This window comes from Accipiter gentilis, chromosome 4 (genome assembly GCF_929443795.1).
Source record: "Accipiter gentilis chromosome 4, bAccGen1.1, whole genome shotgun sequence".
Taxonomy (NCBI): Eukaryota; Metazoa; Chordata; class Aves; order Accipitriformes; family Accipitridae; genus Astur; species Astur gentilis.
The window spans coordinates 31,088,334-31,114,906 of NC_064883.1; the positions used below are offsets into that span (position 1 = coordinate 31,088,334).

Below are 26,573 nucleotides of genomic sequence, written 5' to 3' on the forward strand. Positions count from 1 at the left end.
CAATGCACATGTGCCAGTCTGTCTCATTCCTAGTGTGTTGTTTAGTTTCCTACAGCATTCATTATTGATATTAGTCATAAGAGCATACTGTGCTGCTGATCTAAGCAAATTGGACACAAAGTGAGTTAGCTTATTTTAGGACTACTTGTGTGTAATCATGTCTGGCCCTTTTTTGAATGTGTGTGCCCCATTTCTTTGTATTAGTGAAGCATATATTGGGTGAGAATAGACTTAGCAGAAAATCGGGAGTTCTGAGCCAAGATCTGTGTATGCATCTGGGCACAGCTTCAGCCCAAAATGATAATGGCTAAGCTTACAAACTGTCAGTGTGATTTCCAGCTGTGTGTTTTAATATGTACTATTTAAAGAGTGGGTTGGCCATATATGCTATCACTTTTAATTATAATAGTGTGAACCCCGGGTTCCTTGCAGGAACAGGCCATAACCATGGCAGTTTGGTTTCTTTCAGTGGGGTGATAATAATGGTTTAGGTTTTACTCCCTGCGTGTTAGAGATTTTTCTAGCTGTGAGAATAATTTGGTAAATGTATTGTTACATCTGGTAGTACTAGGTAGGTATTTAAGCCTTACAGGCTCGTGTTGTTTTTCTAGTACTAAGGAGCTGTGATATGGCATTTACAAAATGCAAGAACTAAAAGTTTCCAGGGTAATGGGCAGGATCCTCCGTTTGCTCTCTAGTGTCCTCCCATAGACCTGTGCTTGCTGTGCCCGTCACTGCTGACCAGGGACAGTCCCTGCCAGCCCTCCGGCAGCGCGCTTGCTGGGGGTGCTTCATTCAAGACAGCAAAACGCTTAGAAAATTGGATGCCAGTTTTAGAAATAAGAGGGTACAAATAACATCTGAACTGCCCTGGTATTTTACTGTTCAGTGCCGGACATGGGGGGAATGAAGGACAGAAATGCACTGCCTGTACTGACCTGTAGGGAAAAAGCCACTCTGAACAGCCCCTTGGAGGGGGCTCATCGCAGGGCTGGAGGAGGAGGTGACCCGTGCTGCTCTCCTGTCTGCAGGCTCTAACCACAGAGAGGTCTCGTAGCTTTCCTTGCAGACTCTGTGCTGGGAAAGAGGATAGGATGGTGTCCAAATCCAGCATCTTGAAATTACCTTGGGAGAGGTATAATGGAAAAACTAGTCTGAATCATAAGAGAGGCAGCGAACAGCAGAAGCAGGGTTTTTTTGCCAGACAGCTATTTTGGGGAGAGTAAATCATTACTTTTGAAGCCATCTGTCTGAGTTGCAGTGAATCTCACCATAACTGATCAAGAGTGTTAAATAATTAAATAGTAGTGTTCAAATGAGTATCTGTACTTTGCTTTCATCTAGTTCACTTGGTTCTGGTGTTTGACAAGTACCTGTCTGCTGTCTTGGAGCTGTGAAGGTGGCTGTTTATACGCATGCTGCTGGCCTACTTTCAAGCAACTCATGCAGGGAGAAGCCTGATTATTTTTTCACTCTAGTGGTCCTAAAATGTACTGTGGTGAAAACTGTACCTGAACTTGCTGCAGTTTTCATGCTGCTTGTGGTAAAACTGAAGTATGTCTCCCTCAGCTGTGAGCTGTTGGCTGAGCTTAACCTCTCGCATAGGAGCAGCAAGAGCTCCTGACCAGCACTGCTCTGCCGAGATTCCCGTAGCTTGTGAGATTCCCGTAGCTCTGCAAGTGCAGGGATGGCAGAGGGGTGGCACAGCTGTTGAGGACGACTGGCCAAGCCCCCTCCGCCTGCGCAAAGGGGTAGGTAGGCTCCAGCCGCTGCTGTGCTGCCGGCTTGCAAGGTAAACACTGGGTGACCTACAAGCCAGCCAGTCAACTTGCGTGTGGCCTTATTAGGCAAGCTGCGGCGGTGGTGTCTGGGGACAGAACATGCTGGATGATGGCGGAGAGCGTGCAGCCCAGAACAGATCCAGCCCAGACCCCGGGAGATACGACCCAGTACTGTAGCGCTGACAGCATGCTGCCAGGGAACTGCTGCTGTCTGAACCCAGCTGTCAGAGAGACTGAACTCTGCTTGGCAAATCTCAAGAATTATGCTAGAGATGGCTTTAAAAAATAAAATCCTTTTGTGTAAGTGTTAATAACTGTAGTTCTCTTTCCTGACATATTTTTCATGTGCTTGTTTATAGCCTTAGGATGACAGTTCATGCTGTCATTCCATATACTGGAAGGCTTTGTGGTGGCCTTTGCTAAGAAGTGTGTTTTCATTCCTTGTGCTGCCTGCTTTGAGACACACCTGAACTAAGAAGAATTTTCTTTTTTTTTTTTTTTTTTTTTTTTTTGGTATGACTTCAGAACTTATTTCTTCTCTCTTGTGCAGTTTTATGCCCTTTGTTGGAAGACTGTTACTGGCTAAAGCAATGATCCTGCTGCCAGGAGAAGGGGAATATTGGCACCCACTGCTTGTGTGCAGACCAGCACTTGACTAGGTTGCTTCATACCCACCTCATAAAAACTGAATTCCATGTGGAAGAAGGCTTTAAAAAAAAAAAAATTCTGTGTGTTTTTTCCTTTAGTAAAATCCCCATAGATTTAGACAGGTACAGTACAGGCAGATGCTGTGCAAGCTTTCCTGGGCAGCTCTGGAAAAGCTCTTCAGATCTGAGTTGTGATTAACTTGCTGTGATTGGTACCCTCCTGAGCACAGGGCACATTTGTGATTTTTGCAGGGGCCTTAGGAGTGTATGAGGGCAATAAAGAAAAAAGGCCATGGCTGCTATGAGTTTAAACCCGGTCTCTAGAGAACAGGCTCCAGAACTGCAGCATCACTGTACTAACAAGATTTTCTTTCCTTATGAATTTTTGCTTAGCCATGCTGGATGCAAATTAAGCCTGGTATACATGCTTTTTCATAGTGACATTATTTTCAGTGGCAGCTTGTAGTTGAGCTGTCCTGCCTTGACCAGCAGCTCTTGAATAATGCCTTTTTTTTTTACTAAATATTTAATTTTCTGAGAAAGCATTGCAATGTACTATAAAGAGGATGGGAGCTGGGGTCATGGATTTGTTGTCTGCAAGGTTGCTGTCTGCCTGAGGCTTGAAAATGGCAGTTATATTTCAAGGTAAGTGTGCAGGGATATGATATGGCCTGTGAAATGTCACATCACAGTGGTAAACAAAACTGATGTTTTCCTTAGATGACTATTGCGAAGAGCCAAAGAACTTTGTTATAAATTCTTCTTTGTGGTGTGCATGCTTCTCCCTGCTCCCTTATTGGGCTTTTACACATGTGCAGAGATAGCAGTGCAGAGGTGTTCAAGAGCAGCTGGATGAAAACTCAGTAGCGTGGCTGGGCTTTTTGCAGTGCTTAACTGCATGAGGCCACTTGCCACTACAGGCAGGGAGATGGCCTTGTGCTGATTGTATTGCGCTCTGGCAGAAAGTTTTCTGGAGACTGAAGAGACTAGAAGTGTCAGAAGATGGAGAAACCCATCTTAGAAACCCTGGCCACTTGTTTAGAGGATGGGAGTTCTGCAGACAGTCTCTCCCGACAGCAGTTTAAGTCCTCGGTCACTGCAGCAGCAAAGCTCTTGTTCACTGCAGTATTAAAGCAGAAGCTGCTGCTTCTGTCATGACTTTAGTGAAGGATGGCCACAGAGCCGTGGCTAACCCTGTGCCTTCACAATCTGAACTGGAGTGGCTTTACAGTGAGTCATGGTGTGAAATGCTCTCAGATACTGTTTTGCTAAGTAAAAACCTGTGTCTCCTCAAAGTCCTTGGGCTGTTTCATCATTTAAATTGTACGTACTGCTGGGAGAGGATTTCCTGCCTTATTCTTGTTTCCAATAATTCGCTCAGTCCATGCCTAACCCTGGCCCTGTGCACGCCTGATATCTTCTGTTAACTGTTTCGGGCCCACAGACAAATACATCTGACTCAATTCAGATGATGTGCCTCACTGGTGTATCTGATCCCTACATGTGAATGGGGTGCATGGCCTTTGAACTTCCTTTAATGAGCTAGTCTAGACTGATCTTACTCCTAAAGAGGAAAACCTTGAAGATCTTTTAATGATGCTACAGTCTTGCCATACAGTTTTGTGAACAGTGATATGAGATGTAGGAATGTCAGGGGACATTACCTTCATGTTCCTTATTCTGAAAATGTGTTGCAAGATTGAAAGGTACCAAAATCTCCTTTTAGGAGCAATTCATTGCTAAAATTAATGACTTGAGTGAGATTTCTTCAAATCTGAAATAGTACTGGAAAGTTGAGGGGCTTTTTTTAGTGTTCATGGAAAAACACCTATTGTTCTCCCTTTGCCCATAGCACATGAGTAAATAGCCAGTACAAAAAGACCAGCCATATTCTTTTAACACATCTGTCATCTTGTATTAAAAAACTTAGTCCCATTTCTAACACTTACTAATCATTTTTTTGATCTCTTTGCATATGACCTGTTTTAAAGTATACCACACAGGTGGTGCAGTGCTGAAGTTTATCTGAAGACTTGTCCAAAACATAATCACTAGTCAAACAGAAATCTTCTTGCCAGGATCATTATTCAAAAACTCTTGTATAGTGGAAGGGGGGGGGGGGGGGGGGGGGGGGGAAGCAAAGTGAAAAGGATTGTATTTGCTTTCCACTGGAGGGATGATACCATGTCAGGAAACTTTATGCTAGCTTAAAAGTTCATATGAATGGCCTCCATTTAGGAAATGAGAGAATCACTTGCGCACATACATGGGGTTTGGATAGAGAAGACAAAACTGACTGCCATTGCCAACCAGTAATACGTCCTGTGTTTGCAAGCTAGGATGCTTGAACATGAATTGAGATGATAACTTCCTGTTAAGTGATTATACTACTGAAGTAATCTTCTGTTAGATTTTTTTTTTTTTTTTTACCTGTCCTTTAGCTTTGGGCTAACTTTCTTTAACACCTTGGCAGAAATTGCTGGAGAGTGGAAGGAAGGGGAAATAAGAAAAGGGAGGCTCTTCTAGTGCCGTCCCACTTACCTTCAGAAACGCACACCTACATGCCAGAAACTGACAGGGTACCTTGAGGTGGGCAAGTAGCCTGGGTGGGGCCTGGGAGGGGAGGTCAGATGGAGTGATGGAAAAGAATGGTCTGGTTTAGCCCTCTCTTCTGACCTTCATTCCTGCAATCATCCACAGCATCTCAGATTTGGCACAGCTTACTTTGACTTGCTTTTCCAAGTGTGCTCTCCTTGTCCAGAAGAGCAGCAGTGCAATAAAATACATGAGCTCCTTTAGATTTCTACCCATGAAGTGTGTATGAAAATGATTTCATCATCTTACTTATACAGATCATCTCAGTCTTCCATGCTGCTCAGAATCCTGTTTACCTAACTAGCATATTTGCTGAAAGTTTCTTTGCAGTCACTGTGGGTTTTCTTTCCTCTGCATTCTTGATATTTTTTTATTATTTTTTTTGTTTGTTTTCTTTAAACAGCTGTCATGGGCTTCTTTCATGTTTGGTTTTATGATAACTGCAAGTCACAACGGAGTATCTAGTTCTCCTTATCACAGAGGAACACTTCTAAATATAAATTCTTAAGTGATCAAAATTCAGAAAGAAAAAAGACTTGATCTTGGTGGGACCTGATTCATAACTCTTCAGTGCTTTGGGGTTGGCAGCCCTGTAAGTTGGGAACAGTTTTGCAAGCTGTTTAAACTCCAGCTTTGATTATAGTGATTAGTTTTGCCAGACAAAAGGAAGATATTTTCCTTCTCTTCCTGTGGGAAGCTTCAGAACAATATTTAGCTGCCAGCTGGTCTTTCTTGAGCAGTCTCAGATTTGAAATGTATGCATGCTTAACCTCTAGCTTTTTGCCCAGATGACTGCAAACTTAACTTCCAGCTGGGCTGCCCCCCTTTCTGATGGCTGAACTGTTGTTCTCTCTTTGTTTGCTTATGTTGGAGACTGCTAATGCTCAAGAATTAACGATGGCAGAGGAGGAGAAGAACGTTACTACCAATTTGTAATGCAGACTTGATAATGTAGTTTGCCTGACCGTTCTTCTAGGACCTTGACACTGGATCTCTTTGAAGGACAAAATACTCTTCTTCCTTTGCTCATCAAGTATTTGGAGATGTATTTCTTTTCTTCTGGGAAAGACTAGCTCTTAAACTTGCTGTTTCCAAACAAGCAGCAAAAAGCTAAATGTAAGACTTCTTTTCTTTATACCATTGCTTGACCCTGCTGCCTCACTGTTTTTAGCAAGGTGTCTTCTCCACTGCCAAAGGTGGTTAAGGAACAGCACAGAGACAGGTCTTGCAATAGGTGATCCCTTTTTGATGGAAAGGAGGGAGGGAGGGAAGTTGTCAGTTACCCACAGTTATGTCTTCTTAATGATCTGTGTGAAGTGCATAGTGTTGGTGTAATACCCTAGGGCTCCAGCATCTCATGGCTTTAAGAGTTTTAATATTGGAAGCAGTGTTGGCACATACCCCTCATCTTGTGCTGATGCTGAACAAACTCTGGGGTCACAGATTCTGCACAGTAGCATGGTTTCAGTACTAAAAGTAGTGATGTTAATGTGAATTCACAGATACCATGTACAGAGCAATGACTGGTGATCACCTTCCAACCTAAAAGAGAGCTTGAAGCCAAACTCTAGTGTATGGGTAGGCTTTTTTTGTGAAGACCTTGATACAGATGTTGCTTTTATTGGATATTTTACTTTCTGCTATAATAATTCTTTTTGGTCCCATGAGTTGGCACCTGTATTCTTGACATGCCAGCCGTACATAGTAGGGAAAGGAGTCCTACTTGCACCGAAGCTTATCACAAGTATTCCTTATAGGTGATAGCCAGAGCTGTTGGAGAAACTGGCTTTTTACTATGTTCTGTAAGTGGAATTTGAATGGCACAAGCAAGAACCCATTTAAAATATACACATTTTTGAAAGGCACTCTAGAGTTTTTCTGTCTTTCTGCAGCTCTGTGTGCTTTACCTTCTGCGCCTCGTTAACCAGGAGGATGCTGAGGACAAAATGTTGGCAATGATGTACAGCAGAGGGGAATGTAGGAGCTTGACCCCTCCCTCCACAAATACAAACACACCCCTCCTCTCTGTCATATGGGACATTGCCAGACACAGGGATGACAATCGAGCTGAGCTCACCTCCTTTGTTAGCCAGAAGGGTTGATCCCTTTCCTGATCATAAGATCCTGGGCCTTTTTCTTTATTCTGCCACCTCCTGAAAAGCATACCCAGCAAAAATAAAAAGGAACATATACTACCAGTTTAGTCATCTGACTGGGTCACTAGGGGAGCAGGACCTAGCACAGGTCCTGCATAAAGAAACAGATAGAATTGTCTTTCTTGGCGGCCATGAACTATTACATCAGCTCAGCTGTCAAGTCTAACTTCTCCTTCAACCTTGCTAAAGACTGCATCCATCAGATTTATCAAATGAGTGTTATTTATCTGTGCTTTATGAGAAACAGTTCCCATACTGTGTACCAGATGAGTTACAGGTGCTTAAAAATACTCCAGGTAATAATGTCTCTACTCACAAGATCAAGTAACCAGCCTTTACACAAGCAGGGTTCAGAAAGAAGAGACATTTTCAGAACTGGGTATCTCTTATTGGTATACCCACACAAGACACTGGTCCAGAATGTCTCCGTTAGCTGTTACCAGCAGCTTCTTTGTTAATTTCTGCACTGTCTTGTTTTTGTGTTTTAAGCACACCTGCACTTATGTGTGGGCCATAAAGTGGATTTTCAGGTTAATGGCAAGTTTGGACCCATGTTGACATTACATTTTTTTGTTACTACTTTTATATGTGCTAGGGTCAAGTAGACGTAGGCCTTTGCAGCTGGTCAAGAGACCACAGCAGTGTTCGATTTGTGTTCTATGGGCAGTGGTGTGAAGTGGTTAGAATGAAACGTGAGAGCCAGTAAGATTACAGGCAAAGAAAAAATGTGGTACGTACCATCAAGTATTTCTGAACAGAGGATGTTACTTGATGAGTCAGAGGCTTCAATGTCATGTTCATTGTGTTGGGTGACTCTCGTTCCAGGGAGCTCTGGACTGTTGAAAGATCAGCTAATAAAAGGTGCTTTGGATAAGGTGACTCGAACATTATTAATGTTTAAAAATAAATAAATGAATACAAATAGTAGGGGCATTAGACAAGATGGAGTGCATGTTCTTCTATCCATTGCAGGAATTTGTTAGCTTGAAAAACAGTGTTTTGATGACCTAGGCTAAATACAACTTCATGGTGAGCCAACAGAAATTAATAGGGTTTTGATAGATTATATTTTTCAATTGTGGTTAAGCAGTCTCTTTCACAGCATCGTTGCTTATATTTTGCCTGTACATAGAGGTTCCCAGCATGGATCAGGGTTGTACCAGATATCATAAGAACAGGTGAGAAAAGTCAAGAACTTCAGCCTTGTGTTTCTAGGCTATCTTTTCATGGTCATGACAACCCCAGCCTGGTGGTAAGTTTTCTACTGATAATAGTTGAAATCTTTTTGAAGGGAAGAAGTCTGTTGGAGAGAAGCTAGTAAGCAGTTACTGCATTTGGCTGGATGGGGTTAAGTGCATGGACCTGTTTCAGTCACATATTTAACGCTTCTTTGTGTGCATGTGTTAGACGATCAGGTAGTTCAGTGTGGAAGATTGAGCAAGGGTTATTACACTATTTCAAACAAATACTTCCAGACTTTCAAAATTAACTATAAAGGGTTCTGACTCTTCAATCCCAAATCCATCAGATCTGTTTAATAAAAAAAATGGTAGCTAGACAGTACTTTTGTGCAATTTTACACCTTCTGTCTCAAATTAAAATATTTGGAGCTATGGTGTCTGCTCTTAAATCCCCACCCCCACCAGTAATTTTGCTCATATGTTATCCATAAATCTTGTCTGTTTTAAATGTTCCAACTAATAGTTAGGCAAAATATTTAGCATAATGATATGATTAACAGAGTCCATTTTTTTGGCAGCCTGGATGCTTTTTTTCTTAAGCAAGCATTGCAGTTTATCCTGATTAGAGATATGAAGGAATTATTCCTGTTCTTGGAGGTTGTTTGGTTTGGGTTTGTTTTTTTTTTAATATGAAGATCTAGGGGTTCTGCATTCATTTTGCAGGAATATAATGTGTGATTTGGCTGGATCTTTGAAGTGGTAATATTGTAAATCTCCCAATCACAATTGCCCAATCTGTTTTAGCATTCATGTGCCTAATTTCTGTTTGTAATCTGATTACTGGCTTGAGCTGCTCCAGCTTGCAGCCTATTGCTATGCATTTACTGTACTCCCTGGGACGCGATAGCCTGACAGCTCCAGTCCTGTGCTATGAAAAATCTCTACACGATATTGCTAAGACAGGCCTAGGGCTGTGGCTGGTTGAGAATTAGCTGCTATTGTAGTTTCTCTTTGCCGAATCCTTTGTTTGTGCAACCATGTTCAGAAATCCTTGGATCTCCAGCTATTTGGGAAATGTTAAATACTCGGAGGAGCAAGGTAAGAGTTCCAAGCAGATAGAAGAAAACGCAGTTCATTTGTGTGTGTTTAATCTCTCTCGTATATATGTATGCATGTGTAAATATTGTTTGACTGGATCTTCTGCAGCTACGTTTAGCTACTTTAGCAATCAGTATGCAGTTAGTCACCTAGGCTATTTCATTATTTTCTAAAGGACACTTTTGAAAGATCCGATTAGATGGATCTTTTAATTAGCTTAGCTTGCCACCGACTTAGGGCCTTTAAATATACTAAGTAACACTGGAAGGTTGCATCTACTTTTTTTTTTAATTCAGCATTTTTAATTTCCTATGTATTAAATTATGGATAGTGGTTTTATCTGGTAGTTTGTGCCTAAGAGGGAGGGGACTAGACTGAACAAATGGTTAAACTTGTGAGCAAGCTTGATTTATACTTCAGTAAATATACTCTTAATTTTAAATACAAATATTTAGAATTGTTTTAATGTGGTTACGGGCATGTTTAGAATTCTTCAGTGAAAGAAGGAACAAAATGCTGTTGCAAAGATTTTCCTTCTGTGTATCAGGTACTGTGAGGGTGTGTTTTCTTCTTTAAATTAACCATTTCATTAAGACTGTGTTAAACTGACGTTTCTTCTGGGGACATGTTTATTTTCTTCTGAAGCAGAGTTGTTTTACTTTTTCTCCTGTGTTTGTATTTAATTTTAAGACTTCCATATTGTAGTAAGTAAGTTTTATTGGACTTTAATCCCTCCCACATGGGGTTTAATTTGAACAGGAGGAAATACATAAAATATCAAAACTGTGTAACAGAATATAATTCTCTAGTTGGGTTTCTGTGTTTGGGCGGGGGGGGGGTGGGGTGGGGTGGGGGAAGGAGCTTGCCCCTGTGAAATACAGCAGCTCTAAGATGTTTTTGAGGTATTATAGATGTGGTATGTATGAATGTTACTGAATGTGTTTCATACGTAGCAAGAGTTGGACTGGCTTGTGTACGCCCTCTTAGCAGCCCTTCTCCCTCCCTTCTCCCAGTGAAGCAATGAAAGCAACTTTCTTTCCTTTTCATATCCCCTCTCCAGTTTTGGCTAGGGTGGGGAGAATTTCTCTGTGGTCTGCTTGTGGTTTTCATGGTGGACAGCCGTTTTAGTGCCAAAAACTATAGGATGGGTTATATCCTGTTAGAACAGCTATAAATTTAAGATATGCCTGGTTCTGATTAGCTAAGCTGATATTGAGCTGGGCTTTTTAAGTTACTCCATACTCTTCTCACAGTAACGTAATCTGGCCTTTTTAGAGGGTACTTATGGCATGGAGTATTCTTTTTAATGTTGTAGTGTAAAATATAATGATTTATATACTATTCATACTGTTTTTCTTATAATACTCTGTTTTGGTCTAACAAGATGTTTCAGTGTAATCCATGTGTTTTACTCTCCATTTACTTGGAAAGAGAAAATGAATGTTAACAAAAACAGGAAAAAGTTGCCTATTAAAGTTGAAGAATGCTATTAGCAAAGCAGCTTGAAATCTGCAGTAACTTGTAGCAGATGCCTAAAAAATGCCTTTTTGCACATTTTAAGCCTCTTTATCAGACTGTTAAAATGGTCTTTTTTCTTTAACTTTTTTTTTTTTTAAATCTGTTTACCTGGAGAGGTGGTAGAAAGAAGTGGAAGAGAAGAGGAGGGTGAAAAGTTTTGAAAGGCTACCTAGATTTTAAACTATTTTGTATAAGCAAAAAATATTTTTTTGCCAGTTAGCTCTTCTTTGAAATAGTTAAATCTCAGCTCTCAGGTAGAGTAAAAGGGATGCTGCTGCTTTTCAATCGTTCTGACGTTCAGCTTGTGTAACATTCAGGTCCATCTTTGCAAAATGAACACTGCATCAGTGACCAATTGTTTATTAATTTAGGGTCTTGGGGTAGTTGACAATACAGATGGGGACGGAAGGCAATTTTCCCATTGCGAGTAAATTAATAGTAGCTTTATGTGTTTTTCAACAGCAGTCATGGACCAGGTGCTCCCCTCCTTCCTGGCTAGCAGTTCTCTTAAGGTCTCTTAATAGCATCCTTATTGCTGAATGGAGGGAGATGGTACTTGGAGCACTGGTCCCCCTTGCCACTGGTCATCATTTAGATCCTCTGATGATGCTCTTGACTTCAGAAATGAAAAAGTTAAATCTGGGTGGGGAGAGGGGAGATTGCCCATTGCTTGTTATGGTTCACAAAGGTTTGGGAACCTAGTGGCTTTGTAATACATACTTTTTGAATATAAGGCTGTATCTGACACAGTTTTGCTCTCAGTATAAACACCTGTTCCTCTCTGAATGTAAGCATGTTCTAAGGCTATTCAGAAAAAAATGGGAGCTTCCAAACAGTAGACAACCTTTAGAAATACTTCTGTCATAGATGGTGTAATACTGTTGTTGCAACAGATCCTCAGCTGGGCATCTCCAACTTCTGCAGTGAATATGCAGTTTTTGTAGTATTATCAGGCTGCAGCCAAAAAGGCTCCTGCTGCCTGCAGCATTTCTCATTTCCAGACTGCTTCGTGAACATGTCTACCACCCATTTTATAAGCTGGGAAACTGAGTCAAGGAGTTTAAATGATAGCCCCAGGCTGCAGTGCTACACCATGAATACTGGGATTAGAACATGGCAGTTCCATAAAGTGTTGATGCTTTTGATACGTTTACTGTCTGTACTCATTTTTGCAAGGCTTTGGTTTATTACCATCTTGGACATGCCAGCTTATGCTCCTTTCACTAGAGGGAAGGCCTTTGTGCAGTCTTTTCTAGTGGAAAAGGGCTATGACTGGAGACTATAAACTGATTTCCTACAAGTTCCCCATTTATTAAAGCATCTTCACTATGGTGTGGTTTTTTTCATTTCACAGATTTTGACAAAGGAAACTCAGTCAGATTTAAACCTTCCCGATTGCTCCAAAGGAAGAGAGCGTTAAGGTAAGGTCAAGTTTTTCTTGCCTAGTGAAGATGACTGGTTGCATGATCGTAACTTGCAGTCATTGCTTGAATCTATGTTTATTCTTTTGTCAGGGAAAATTATTATTGGTCCTCTCGCAGGACCAACCTTTGGCATAAAGCAGATGCTCTGAACAGGTATTGTAAACACCAACTGCCTCCTAAGTAATGTGAAAATTTATAGCTGACGTTGCTGAGGGAAAAGTCCCACTGTGCACTGAGCCTCCTGCCACTGCAGTGCCCGTTTTTCCTTGCATGGCACGGACACAGTACAGACATTTAGTGAACCAGCTTGGAAAACTGATCTGTCTGAAAAAGAAGGTGGCTGAAGCGGGTGAATTAATTATACAGCTGTGCAGAGAGCTTTGCCAGCACATGGGAGGGGGACACCACAGAGATGAATGGAGAGGTGACGTTGCTGCTTCCTTGCAGGGCCATGCTGCCTCATGTCTGCAGTCTTAAGGCAGGGTTCCACAAGGCTGAGTAAGAGGATACAGTTCACAGTTAAGCAAGGTGGCAGGTCACATTCCCTCTCACTTCCCATCCTCACTCCAACTGCTTTTGGTGTCCACCTTTGTGCTTGCTGGATTCATTCATAATAGTGCAGAGAGGGGTTCAGGAAGTTGGGAACTGACTCTTGCCTCAGCAACCAGCTGTTTTGTTGGCTCAGCTGCACAGGAATCCACCAGCCTTAAGCACCCAGCCTCACATGTCCAAGCATCTTTTCAGTCAACACACACCTTCTGGAGCACACCTGATTCCCTGCCACGTTGTTTCTTAGGTATTGTGGAGAGAGGGAGGGAATAGGTGTAGAAGCTGCACTGTGTTATGGAAGGCAGGTAGGGGAGAGTAGAAATGAGAGTAGTAGAAAAGGATGTGACTGTAGAATGGATTTTTTTACGTAAGAGTCCAGGGAAGGAAATTCTCCTGGAGTTAGAGAAAGAGAAGGGAAATGAATGTGAAGCACCTGGCTGGGAGGTATGCAAGTGGATTTTCATGCATGTATTTCAATCACAAAATCTCAGGATATCATATAGCTTTAATCCAGGTGGCAGGGCAGTGCTACCAGTGGCATTTGGATCAAACTTCTGCTTGATTTTGGGCATGTAACTAGGTTAGTGGGACACCTATTTGGAAACTGTATGCTGCTGCTGCTGCAGCAGCAGATGAAGTTTTCAGCCTGGAATCCCTGATGTATAGATGCAGCCCATACTTACTTTGGGAAGTTGCAAGAGCAGTGTAACTACTGAGGGTGTCAAATACTCTACTAATGCCACATTATACATTGGTTTTAAAGAAAAACTATAGAGGTTGTGAAATATTGTTGCCTAAGTTTTAATAGGAATCATATGAATTCCTGAACATTGGAGAGTATGATGAGTTTGTTGGGAACCTGAGGCCAAACCACACACAAATCGTCTGCAAAACAAACTCGGGGACCTCATGCTGTTGATTGCATTTAATGAACCATTAAATGTACCATTAAGAAGAAAGACTTGCAAACTTCTAAACTTTTTTTTCATTTAGAGAAACCCACATATGTCTTAAATTATTTTAATAATGAATGTGCATGGCCTACCTGTTAAGTGCAGAAACTCCTGGTGCTGCCGCTGCTCGGAATCTGCACCTAAATTTATAGCATGACTTGAGAAATTAAGAAAGCAAAGGTGAGTAGATGTAGTTGTGATATTTCTAGAACAGGGTTGTGTATCAGTTTGAAAGTACAATATACTTGGCAATCCAAGTCTGGCTGACTCTTCTTAAGCAACTAAATTGAGGCTGCAACTGCTCCTTTAGCAGAGAAACTAATAAAACAGGGAGACATCTGGATAGATCCCTTTGAGGAAATGGGGAAGTCTTGGTGAGGAATTACTTATGAACATATTTTTTTTAAACCCTTATGAGTAGTGTCCTGTGAATTTATTTTTTTTACACCTATTTGAAATTGCTTTAACATCATTCCAACTCAATTTAGATTCCTAATGAATGTTCTTATTGAATACTGTGACATGTCCTAAATATGCCTGCTTTCATTTTTAGAACTCATTTTATATATGTATCTATAAATACCCAATTATTTGGCTTGCCTGTGTCATCTTCAGAGCTGTGTTCTGTCTCTGAATTCTCTGTGCAAGTGAAAGCAGTGTAATTGATACATCAGTTTAAAACATTTTGTGTTTCTAATGTGTGAATATTTAAAACAAGCAATGCCACCTGCAGCTTTGTGAGAGAGAGCAAAAATGCCTCTGAAGAGGAAAAACTCCTCCATTGTGGATAAAATAGTCAGTATATGAAAAGAGTTAATAATTTAAAAGTAAGTAAATAAAGTTGACAATCTGTCCAGAGGGAAATGGAATATGAAAGCGTAAGGGAAACTGTGAAGGGACTTTCACAAAGGAGATAACTTGTGATGCTGTGTAGTCCAGCAAGGGTTAAGCTTAAGAAGTTTGTGATTATTAAAAGAATTTTAATGAAATCTGCCAGTGAGCAAAAGTTGGAAGCCACCCTCAGTACAAAGGAGGAGGGAGCTCACATACAGGAAGAACTGGATGACCTTGAGGAGTAATAGAAAAAGGATGTAATGTAATAATACTAAGTGCACTGTTGTGCATTGGGGGCTGATAAATTTTTCTGTCACTTGCAACTGATGAAAGCAAAGCCTTGGCATATTGGTTTCTCATGCAGGATTGACCAACCAGTATAGTGTAGATATAAAAAGGCAAATGTGTTGTGGACCCTGGCATTCATCTGGCTAGTCATATAATAATGCTTCCTCTATTAAAATTCCTGTTTTTATAAGGCACTGCTAAGACCCAGGTCTGGAATCAAGACTGTCCAATTCTGGTCACCATATACAAAAAAGATGACTTAAAACTAGAATAAGTAGAGAACATTTTTACAGATAATCAATGAAACTGAGAGACTGTCTCAAGGAAGCTGAGTAGATGTTGAAAACTTCAGTTAAGAAAAATAAGTAAGCTAACCAACAACACTGGCATGAGAACAAATAGATGGAAATTCAGTGAAAGACACTTAGACTGGGTTTAGAGGGTCTCTGGAACTCCCTGGAGTTTGGAGGAAGGGGCAGGAGTGAACCTAACTAGTTTACAGTATTTAAAAGTTTGTTGAGGATCTGCAAGCAATCCAATAATACAATTCTTCTTAAAACCAGCAGGTTAGTGCCAGTCCTGATTCTGTATGATTTTTACCCTTGGAAATTCATATGGGACTGAGACATAGTTGTGGATGTTAGTGCACAGTTAATTTAAGCAAGGATTTTGCTGTATGAGTGAATGCTTTTCTGTACAAAGTCCCATGTTTATGGAAACTTAAGGTGTTGCATTGTCACAAGCATTATGGAAGCGATTGGAGATGCTGCTAAATAAAGCCCAGGTATTAAGAAGTCATGAGCTGGGTCCCTTTTGAGGCAAATCTTAAGTAATCAAATTGATTTGACAAAATAAATTTGGGGTTTGATTTGTAGGCTTAGGCCAATATGGCATTTTTCAAACTCTTCCTCAGCCAAGAGGAGTAAAAACTGCTTTCAAATGGAAACTGGGAATCTCTCCACCTAGGGGTTCTCCAGAAGCTGTGTCTAAGAAAATAACATATTGTGAGGCTAATAAGAATCACGAGTGTTGGCAATGTGGTGTTAGGCATATAGAAACATGCGGTTAACTGTCTGAGTCTCTGCCCAGTCTCAGATGACACAGGCACCCATTTGCCTGTGGCTGCTGTGTGCTATTTTTTTATTTTATTTGGGTTTTTTTTAGTTCCATTAAAGTGTTGTCACCCTGTAAAGATACACAGTTTTCTGTAATGGACAGCTTATTGCAGCTTTTCATCTTCTATTTGCTATTTTCTGTAGTGGCTAACACTGCTTTTCTTGGCAGTACCTGGAATAATTTCTGTAAGTGCAGTTGTTGGAGACGATTTGCAGCAGGTGGCATGGTGCCTGAATGTGACACAGCCCCGTTTCTTTATTGTCATTTCAAGGGCTTTATTCTCTCCTCAATGTCTTACAAAGGAATATTATTTATAAACCATAAAGAAGCAAATACTTCTTGGAGTTCATGTAAAATGTTATTAGTCAGTGTATGTTAAAACTCTTCAAAGAGCAATGTTCTTCTGAAATAGTGAGTACAGAATTTTTTAATTTTTTTACCAGTTTTTCTTTTCTAACCAAATACCCTTGATGAAAGGGTATTCAATTCTTTAAAAAGCCAATTAAAAACTGTCCTAGGGAAGGATTTTCCAACACTAAGGCTGTGCAATTTGCCTTACCAGAATGACAGTAAATTGTATGGCACATCACTACCATGGCAAAATGAAGAGCCTGGTATCACTGTGGGGATTTGTATCTGTTACACCTGTCTACATAGTTTACCAAAGGCTTTAGGACTAGTTTTCTTATGCCCGGTTGGGATAGTTTAGAAGTCATAATGGCAGACTACAGCAGTTCTCTATTTTTAGTAATTGGAGAGAAAAATGTCACTTTGTTTACCCACAAGGAGGAACACTTCGTCAAAAAAAGTCTCTGTAGACATTATCTACTTTAGACCATTGTGACACCTACATTTTACAATTAAAATTTGTATATTTAATGAACATATTTAAAGAAATATTTTGTTTCATCTAAATGGGCATTTTTGCTGTTTTGAAAAGACAAGATATGAAACTAAATGGTCTTCTGCTCATATTGGTGTATTATAAACCATATAAGATCCAGAGATCAGTGCAGTAACAACAATAGGGCAGTCATGCAGAAGACTTCTAGGTGGAGTGTACCATACAATACTGTATTTGATGAAGTATGTTTTAATAATTTTGGAGAATCATTTGATATAGATTATTTCAAATGTAATTGCTAGGAGAGCATTTTGAAGGCAGTCTCCAATCAGTAATTTAATGCAAAAATGTGTCACAGTCAGTTCCAAACAAGTTTCAGATTGTTAGGTTTGGCTTTGTGAGTTGCTTTGCGTTATTTCTTATTTCATTCTTGTGGAAAATACTTCCTTTGGTATCTCTGTTAGACTCTCTTGCAGTAAATTGGTTACATCTTGGCTTTATTTGATTTGTAGCAGAAACATCCACAGTTCTGTAAACCAGATGTTGCTTTCAGTTTTCAGAAGGAGTTCTCATTTGAAGATAAAGAAGAACTTGCAAACAGCACAAAGGATATTGATGCTAATCTCTTAGCAGTACTTCCAAAAGGTAGGTACAGGAGACACATTATGAACACAAGTGGTAGTTTAACAGCATGTGAAGTTTAGTCTGTGCAAGTGCAAGGCACAGTTAAAATCACTTAGACAGACGTTTTTTAAATGAGTTTTCTTTTCCCTGTGAAGTATGTGTAGGGGATGAAAACAGGGGATGAACCACAATACTCTTTTACAAGGCTTTGTTACATCTCTGCTTCATAAAGTTCACCTTTTTTTACCTAGTTTTCAATAGGTTAAGCAGTAGCTGAAATTCAAAACTTCAGTGAGATTTCTTTGTACAGTTAGACTAATACTGAATTCAAAGGTATTAACTTGGCTTGTAGTCATAGCTCTTTCCAGTCCCCTTTGGTGATCGGTAGAATCACTGTGCTTGCATGACCAACTGACTACACACTGAATTTTAGTCTTGCATGCTAAAGAACCTGCACTACCTATGGGTTTGGGGATTTTTGTATTTTTTTTAAACTTCTGTCTTAGCCTGAATAACTTACAAAGAAAACAGCAGTTCCATCTTTACCTTTTGACACAGTTGAGGTAGAGCCGAGAATTAATTCTCTTGAATTATTCAGAGGAAATCACAATCTGCTTGGAAGTAGTTCTTGACCAGTAAAGGGTGACATGTGACTGAAGAACTACGTGTAACTGGCATAAAGATGTTCCCTGCACTCAGGGATGCTCTGTGGATCTCAGAACTTCGATTAAAATTGTATGTGTGTTCTGATGGTATTTACCCTTTTCAGACAAACTACAAGGCTAATAGGTGCACTAATCCCAATGTAAAGGCACTGGGTTGCTCTTTTAATGTCGTTTGTTGCAGAGTTCCTTTAGAAAGGAGCCCTTCTTCCAGCATAACATTTAAGTGATATTTAAGTGATGTGCTTTCTTTTATGATGTAATTATTGCAGATGTTCAGAAAGACATTATTATATTATAATGTTATATTTTGAGGGGAATACTTGGCGCCAAACACTTTCTGAAAATCCAGGTTATTTTTCCAATCTAGGGCCTAACTTTGATCCAGTTTTGTACATGTTGGAAAATCAGAGGAAAATATTTAATTTTCAACTGATACAGACCTAACTGAGGTTCAAAGAGTCTAGCTGAAGTATCACACATTACTGCCTGCAGTTAAGCATTGAACATGTTAGTATGCATCTGCTAGCATAAACAGAAGATAAATGCTTCTCCAGCCTGGTTTGTAGACCATTGTCTTTCCAGGTGAGGAGAGGAGGAGGTAGGAACAAGGCTGATAGGCTTCATTCACTATTGTGTTAAATTTTCCTCAAAATGAAAAATTGTATACCTGCGATGCAATGGTTATTTACCATCTTTGAGAAATTAAGCCTCTGGCAGGTAAACTTTTGATCCATGTCTATTCAGGCTTCACAAATGTGTGTGCTTACTCCTACTAGGGACTTCTAGAAGGCTTGATTTAATTTTTACAGCTTTTGTATCTTAAAAATAAAACCACTGTCACATGCCTGCAACTTTATCCACATGTATCCCCTCTGCAGTTATCAAAGAGGGCTTTCAGCAAAAACATATTTATATTCTGTAACAAATGTTTCTGAAAGATTTCTGAATTCTGTAAAAAATCATTCACCTTAATTTAAGGAATTTGTTAAACATTTTTATAAGGTGCACTCCAAATGTACTTTTTGGTTTTTACTCTGGGACAAGACATGGAACAATACTCCTTTTGCTAAATACTTGTATTATAAGGTAAATTCTGCTCAGAAGGTCTACGGTTACCAAAATTAAGATGCCTCTTGACAGCCTACCTTAGAGGGTATCCTACCATAGCATCCTGCCCAACGTCGTAAAATAAAGCTGTTTCCTGAATGTGGCTGTTCTTCCTGTTGCCCTTAAATATACTGACCGACAGTGCTTACAAAGTCTGTTGGCATGAAATAACTTAGATAAGCAGCTTTTACTGTGAAATTAATTGGTTTAGGCTTCTTAGTCTTTTCTTGTGTGCTGAATCAGATCTTTGTGCTACGTTTTAGGTAGAAGTGTTGTTATTCTTTAACGCTGTCATGGGTGTCTTTGAAATGATGTAGTTTCTGATGGTCATGTGGAAAAACATCCCATGAACAGATGGGAAATTGGCACCAACATATTCAAATTGCAAACTAAAAAAGAGAAACCTGATTGCCTAAGCTTGCAAGGGCCAACCAGTGTCCTTGGGAGTGAAATTTCTCCAACTGGCTTTAATGTTTTGAAGTCAAATGTTTTATTCAGCAAAAAGAAATCACTAGAGTAGATGACTTCCTGCATTTTATCTTCTTTTTTTTTGCTTTTTTGTGCATCTTTTCCCCACCTCCCCAGAAGAAGAATATTGCTGAAACTGCTTTCACAAAAAAGCTCTGCAGATGTTGGCCAACCTAGCTGAAACTACTGTTTGGAATCTTAAGTGTGGAAAAAGTGTAAGGCAGCATAGAGTAGTCCTATGCTATTTTTGTCCCATCTTGTTTGGGAAGGTGTTGGAGAGATGCATCATGAGGCCAGTGTTCTTTTTAGGACTGCAGAGCAGTAGTAGAATCTCTGGAACTTCAGCTAACACATAGCAAGAGGGTGTTGAGCTAATGTTGCTGGGAGTTCTTTGGATGTTCCACATTTCTTGTATGCAGATGGCTTATAGTCAAGTTTCTTCTTCTTCTTTTTTTTTTTTTTTTTTTTTTTTGGGGGGGGGGGGTGGGCAGGGAGGAGAAAGACTTTAGTATATGAAGCTATGCTTTAGAGCTTTACAAAAGCTGTGTAAAAGACCTATTCTCTGATGATGGTTTTTGGGACTGTATAAATCGGTGAGTAGGGAAGAAAAATGATGAGGATTTGGATGGAATGTGGTTTTATTAACTGTGAGCTGTGGAGGCCTTTGACCTGTCTGAAGTGGCAGAACAATTATGGGATTTGTTTTGACCATTTTACGTATGTATAGCCAACAGATGGAACAGAAAAACTCTAATAGTCAGAGGAACAAACTGAAACAGCAGTAGATTTGGCAGAGGTGAGAGCAAAGTATTTATGGGAAATCATTTCCTTTGGTGTGAGCATTAGACGAAGGTTGGTTTCATATGGATAAGTTCTCTGTTTAGTACAGTTCCACTGCTAGCACAGCTTGAGTAGGCAGGGCAGCAGCAGGAACTGCTCATGCATTGGGAGAAAAGTCTATGAAAACACAATGTAAGGGCTCATCTTTGCTTTGGTGTTGGTTCAGGATGCAAATTTTCCATTGCCCAAGTCCAGTTCCCATCCGTCTCCAGAGAGCTGTGCCTGGAGCTTGCTGACTTTCAGTGGCTATCTTGCACTGTCAACCTGGTCAACAGCATAAGCTTCAATCTCCTTTGCCACAGATGCTGAAACTAGGCATGGAAGAGGTGTCCCTTGGGTTAGCACTGTTAAGCTGCATACTTAGCTACTCTGCACTGTTAGTTGCCTCAAATGTGTACATATTAGATTTTTTTTCATAGCGTGATCACAATCTGAGATAACGTGTCTTGAGAAATTGAAGCAGATAGCTTGAGTCTGCTTTCTGTAAAAATGTAGAGTAGATGAGTTGTTTTGGAGAGTGACCCAGTTGATTTCTTTCCCCTGTTAATTGCACATCCTCAGTAGGCACTCCTCTGTAGCCTCAGATGCTCTATTCATACCTTATTCATTTGCTTCTCTTCTAGCCATGATCAGAATACATTCATTTTTGCTGATCCAAGACATTTTACCTGGAGTCCTAGTGGCTTTTCAGCACATGAAGTTGATATGACAGCCAACATCAATAGTCTCTGTTTGTATCTATGAAGTATAAGCACTGATACTGAGTACAGCAAACTTCCTGGAAAGTGTCAGCTAAGCTGAACCCCTGCCTTAGCTATGCATGTAAGCTCTTGCAGTAGAGGAAAGGGAGAGAATGTGCATCTGACCTTTAAAAGGGTGATGTTTCAATAATGTTTATCTTCTAAGCATCTAGAGCGATGAGGTCTGGTAGGGAAAAAAGCTGATAGATTTACTTCTGCCATGGTGTGGAACAGTGTCTACTAGACACTTCTGAGTCATCAGGCATTTCTGATGGCAATCTAGGGCTGATTTAGCAGGCTGTAGACTTTAGCTTGCTTTAACTTTTGATCCCTCGGTCAACAGGATCAGAGTTGCATTGCATCAGAATAGGCGCACACAGCTTTTAGCACTACATCTTTGCCAAGGCAATGTTGGGGGGGGGGGGGCAGGCAGTGCTAGGCACACACACACACGCCTCTCCCAGTCCACTGCATCCTTTGACAGCCTGTATGGTTTCTCTTCCTGGAGGTAAGAAGTCACACCACACTTGTTTATGTAGCACTCACTGCTCCAGTGTGGTTTGCAAACATCACTGGTAACTGCACATATGTGTGTGTGTATATATATATAGGGATTACTTCATCTATCATGCCTCCTCTTGGTTCACTACTATTTTGTGAACTGTGACAGCTGCCTACTAGTACATAATCACCAGACAGTTTAAGGGGACAGAAAGAAAATATGTCCAAGTAAAAATTAGCAAAGTAGAAAGTGATTAACCATACTAGAATATCATGAAGGTACATGGTAATTTTCACTCCAATCATGAGTCAGCGAAATTCTTGGGATTTCCTCAATATAGTGGAGTGGAGGAAAGTAAGGAATAGGGGACACTGCTTCTCTTTAAACATAGTCAGTCCCCAACCTTTGTGTAGACAGGATAAGCAGTAATTCTGTACTACCTGGTTTTGAAACAGGTTACTGTCGTGTGTAAGCTTGACCTCAGCTAATCAAAATACAACTTGCCCAGTTTATACTAGATCTTGAAAACTGCTAGGATGGCACAGCAGTTAGCCTGGAAGTACCTGGAGGGGGAGGACACCTTGGTGTTTACGCCTATATGCCTAATGCACCTTTAATAACGCGAGCTTAGTAAACTAGGAAAACAAGGAAAATGCTTGTTCCCCAATAAAAGCTATTTCAAACTTCTTAACTTTGTTCCTTCTTATTCTAAAGCATTTAGCAAGTTTCTGTGAGTTTCTGAAACCTAGTAGTTTATAAACTGTATAATCTTTTGTTGTCTCAGTTTCAGAATTAAGAAAACTGTTTGAACCAAACAACCAAGATTTTTTGGAAATGAAAAGGTAAAAAAAAAAAAAAAAAGTCTTTGGCCTGTAAAACAAAACACACAGCTTGTTTTGTTACCTCCTCTTAGAAACTCTCCCCTCAAATCTTCAAAGGTGCCTGATTTCACATTTTTCACATCTTTTTCAGAAAAGAGAGAATAGCTAGACGGTTAGAGGGAATTGAAAATGATACACAACCTATGCTTCTACAAAACTGTCCAGGCTCAGTAACACACCGTTTACTAGAGGAAGATACACCAAGATATATGCGTGCAACTGATCCATACAGTCCCCACTTAGGTAAGTAGTATGTATCAGTCAATCTTGCATTGCTGAATTACTTCATGTTTACTACCCTGTCATTTGTGCAGTACATGGAGAGGAGTTTTATAGAAGAGCTGTGGTCAGCATTTTTTTTTTTTAACTTGCCTTTTAATTTTCTAGTTGTTTTATTTGAAAAAGGTTGATTATCCATATTGTCTTAAAACAACAATAATTTGATATGAGACTCTTAAAGAATTATAAGTAATACACTTTTCTTATTCATTTGTATGTGCTTTTGGAGACATAAGTGCAAAAATGTAATGTGTCTGTGCAGTCACTAGTACACTTTGATTTGTAAGAAAATGAGAAGCTTTTAGTTCACTAGATGTGAATGGTGGGTAGGGTACTTGGAGTTTTGGGATGGACTTGCTCATATATGTTGTACTTTTGACAGGAAGATCAAATGAAGAGGAGGAAACTTCAGATTCTTCTGTAGAAAAACAACCCAGATCATCCAGATACCGAGCAGAAATCACAGGAGGTAATACAGAGCCCTTGTATAGTACAGGAAGCATGGATGTCCAGGAACTAGAGTCAAAAGCAGAAAGAATAGCTAGGTACAAGGCAGAGAGGCGGCGCCAGCTGGCAGAAAAGTATGGATTATCTCTTGATTCTGATTTGGATTCTGACTACTCATCCAGATATACACGGGCAAGGAAAGATCCTGACAGCATGGAAAGAAAGGGAGTGAAAAGTGAAAGGCAGAATGATGAAAACAAGGACAGTGGCTCCCTGTATTTGTCCAGGACTGAGACGAAGGAGTCAAAGAGTGTGATTTCTGAATCCAAAGAGTACTCCAGCCATGAAAAAGATGGTGTTCCAGATAAAGAAGACCTCTCAAATGATAAGAGTGATAGAAAAGCAGATGATGACAGTGCCATTAGACAGGCTTCTGACCCTCCAACAACCTTGGATAGTTCTGTCTCACTTTCTGGACGAGAATCTTCCTCCTGTAACGAAGTGCCAATATCACCAAAGCAAATCCCCAGAGAGTCCCTTTCTTCACCAAAGCGGGCAGCCTCACCAATCCATTTGCAGAATGACCAGCCCTTGCACAGTAACATCAGACAAAAGTAAGCATGATTTTTATTTGTTTGTTTATACAGTAGATTCCTTTATCTTAATCACTTTCTTCAGCAATGTCTACAGTATTTATGAGAATGTATTTATTACCCTTGAAGAATGTATTTACTGGGTTTGGATGTCTCAGACTGGATTGACTGGGTTTATTGAATCACAGTGTGTTTCTGATACAAGGAAGTGGCTGTCTATTTCTATGATTAGATATGTCCTTGGTTTCACTTTATATTTATAGAATTTATGCTAAAATTAGGCCCTTTTGGCAGAGGAGTGGAATAACTGATGATTAAGATATTTACACAAACTAGAAATTGAAGCAGTTATGGTTCTAAACCTTCTCGGGTTTGTTTTTTTTCATAACCTGTTAGAGCAAGCCTTTAACTTTTTTCCTCCATATCCTGTAATTGTTTGGGTGGGAGTTTCCAAGTAAAGATTGTTTCTCAGTGAAGATTTGAATAGCTTCATGATGGCTTGTGCCAAAACAAAACAGGTCTCAGAGTTAAAAGCTGAAAAGTGTCTTGGGTCAGTTGAAATAATAGTTGATTTGTTTTTCTGCCATGAAAATGTAAAAACCCTTTTGAACTGTGATAGTTCATCTTTCAGGTAATATCGGTTTATGTGTGTGAAGGGGCATAGGGGAGAGTTAAAATTCCATGCTGAATTTGGAAAAGCTATCCTCCCTCATTGTATGCTGAATTACTTCAGATCTGACAATTCTATTCCAGTAACAGGGTAACCAGGTTCTTCCAGAAGGAAATAAAAAATAGTTTTCACTAATTTCACATTGCACTTTCACACTGTAGTGCAAAACCAGACTGTCAAAGTGTTATCATGACTGAAAATGACGTGTGACTTAAGTATTTTTTTAAAAGGAAGATTTTCTCTAAATGTGACTCTTTAATTTCTAGGTAGGTGGATAGATGGAAAATAGTAACTGTAAAAAATTAAAATTTGGCAGCTAAAAATGATGTAAATCGTAATGAGAACTTAATTGTAAACACATCTGCATCATGCTGAGCAGTGCTGACTCTTTCTAAAAAACTGAAATGAACTGGCATAAACTGAACCGTTTATACATTTTGGCATTTTTTGCAGTAGGTTCAGAAACAACCTACCTTGACCAGACTTCTTTATCCTTCCCATCAAAATCACAAAACTTGATTCTTATTTGTGGTGGCCTTTCTTATTAATTCTCATAAGGATACCTTAAAGTTTGAATGAGGAAGCAATCTTCCATGTCAAAGGTTAACCATCTGGTGGATTGATTAAGTCATCTATTTACAGTGCCTGTAAACTGCTCAGATGTACTTAGCCTTCTTTTTTGTTTCACTTTTTTGCATAGGACACACCGGTAGTAGTCTCTTAATATTTTTTTTTTCATAGCTTTTCATTATTCAGGTGACTCCTAATCCTGTGTACCTTCTTTTGCATGGATACGTGACTATATGAGCTATCATTGGACTCTCCCAGTTAAGCCAAAATTTTAAAGAAATATTGTAATTTCAAAAAAGCAATCAGAGGGCAAGTAAGTCAACATACTTAGGAAGTACTATCTTATATTTAGTTTATGTTTTAAGCTTACCATTCTGCTACTACAGTAAGGAAAATAGTCATCGCAGGGTCATCCATACAACTGAGACCAGAGTTGTACTGAAACTCCTTGAACTGACTACGTTATTCCAGGCTCCAAAAGACTTGTTTCTGAAGCAGTCTCAACTGATACTACAAAATATTATCCCTCATGTTCAAATAGTCAATTTGAAGTAAATCTCTTGACTAATCCAATTACCGATAGGAAGGAATATTGGGGCAACACACCTCTGGCAGGTTGTTTTCTTTGTTTTATAAGGTGAAGGAAGGGACAAAGTTTTCAGCCTTAAGAAAGCAAAGAGAATAGCCCATCAAACTTTATAGCCGAGAATGTGTCTACTGCAGTGTGAAAAGGGGATTTATTTTCTTTACTCTCATAAAGCAATCCTAGTCCCTGTTTCTGTGAGAGGAAACCAATGAAATACTGAACAATGAAATGCCTTCTAGGTTGTTACCTCTTCCAATTCAGGAGAAGCTGTGCTGCACACTGCATTGGTGGGATGGCAGTTGCCCTGGTGAAACAGCATGCTGGCTACTGAGACACACCTGAATCTGCTCATTCACAGATTAGCCTTTAATGTGGAAAAATCTGGTCTCCTTATAAAGCTTGCTTTTCATTAGCTAACAAGTGTGTTTCTTCTAATGCAGGTCTATAAACCAGTTACAAGTTCAGATTGAGCAGGCTGAAGGCATTATCAAATCATTCACAAACTCCAGCTGTTTCTTTTTAAAGTTGCCTGTTCTGGCATTACCTATTTTTTAATAATAAAAGATGCTGCAGAAGTTGGACAGAAAAGAAATAATTAAGGAAACAGTGTCTTTAAT

At 39.8% G+C, this 26,573-nt stretch overlaps 1 protein-coding gene across 15 annotated transcripts in view; it reads left to right on the top strand.

Annotated features, from left to right (window-relative positions):
- The window catches only part of SVIL (supervillin), a 142,900-nt gene that overhangs the window by 63,149 nt on the left and 53,178 nt on the right, over positions 1 to 26,573 (top strand). For 13 of the 15 annotated variants that reach the window (XR_007505778.1, XM_049798160.1, XM_049798161.1 and 10 more), the window contains 5 exons: positions 12,331 to 12,397; positions 17,538 to 17,629; positions 22,715 to 22,772; positions 22,903 to 23,054; positions 23,473 to 24,151. Coding sequence is in view for 14 of the 15 variants with exons in the window: in XM_049798152.1 (XP_049654109.1) it covers positions 12,331 to 12,397; positions 17,538 to 17,629; positions 22,715 to 22,772; positions 22,903 to 23,054; positions 23,473 to 24,151 (1,048 nt within the window). In the remaining variant the exon portion in view is untranslated. Of the gene's footprint in view, positions 1 to 9,257; positions 9,459 to 12,330; positions 12,398 to 17,537; positions 17,630 to 22,714; positions 22,773 to 22,902; positions 23,055 to 23,472; positions 24,152 to 26,573 lie in introns of those variants that run through there. The other 2 variants (XM_049798153.1, XM_049798162.1) reach the window with 2 other exon arrangements.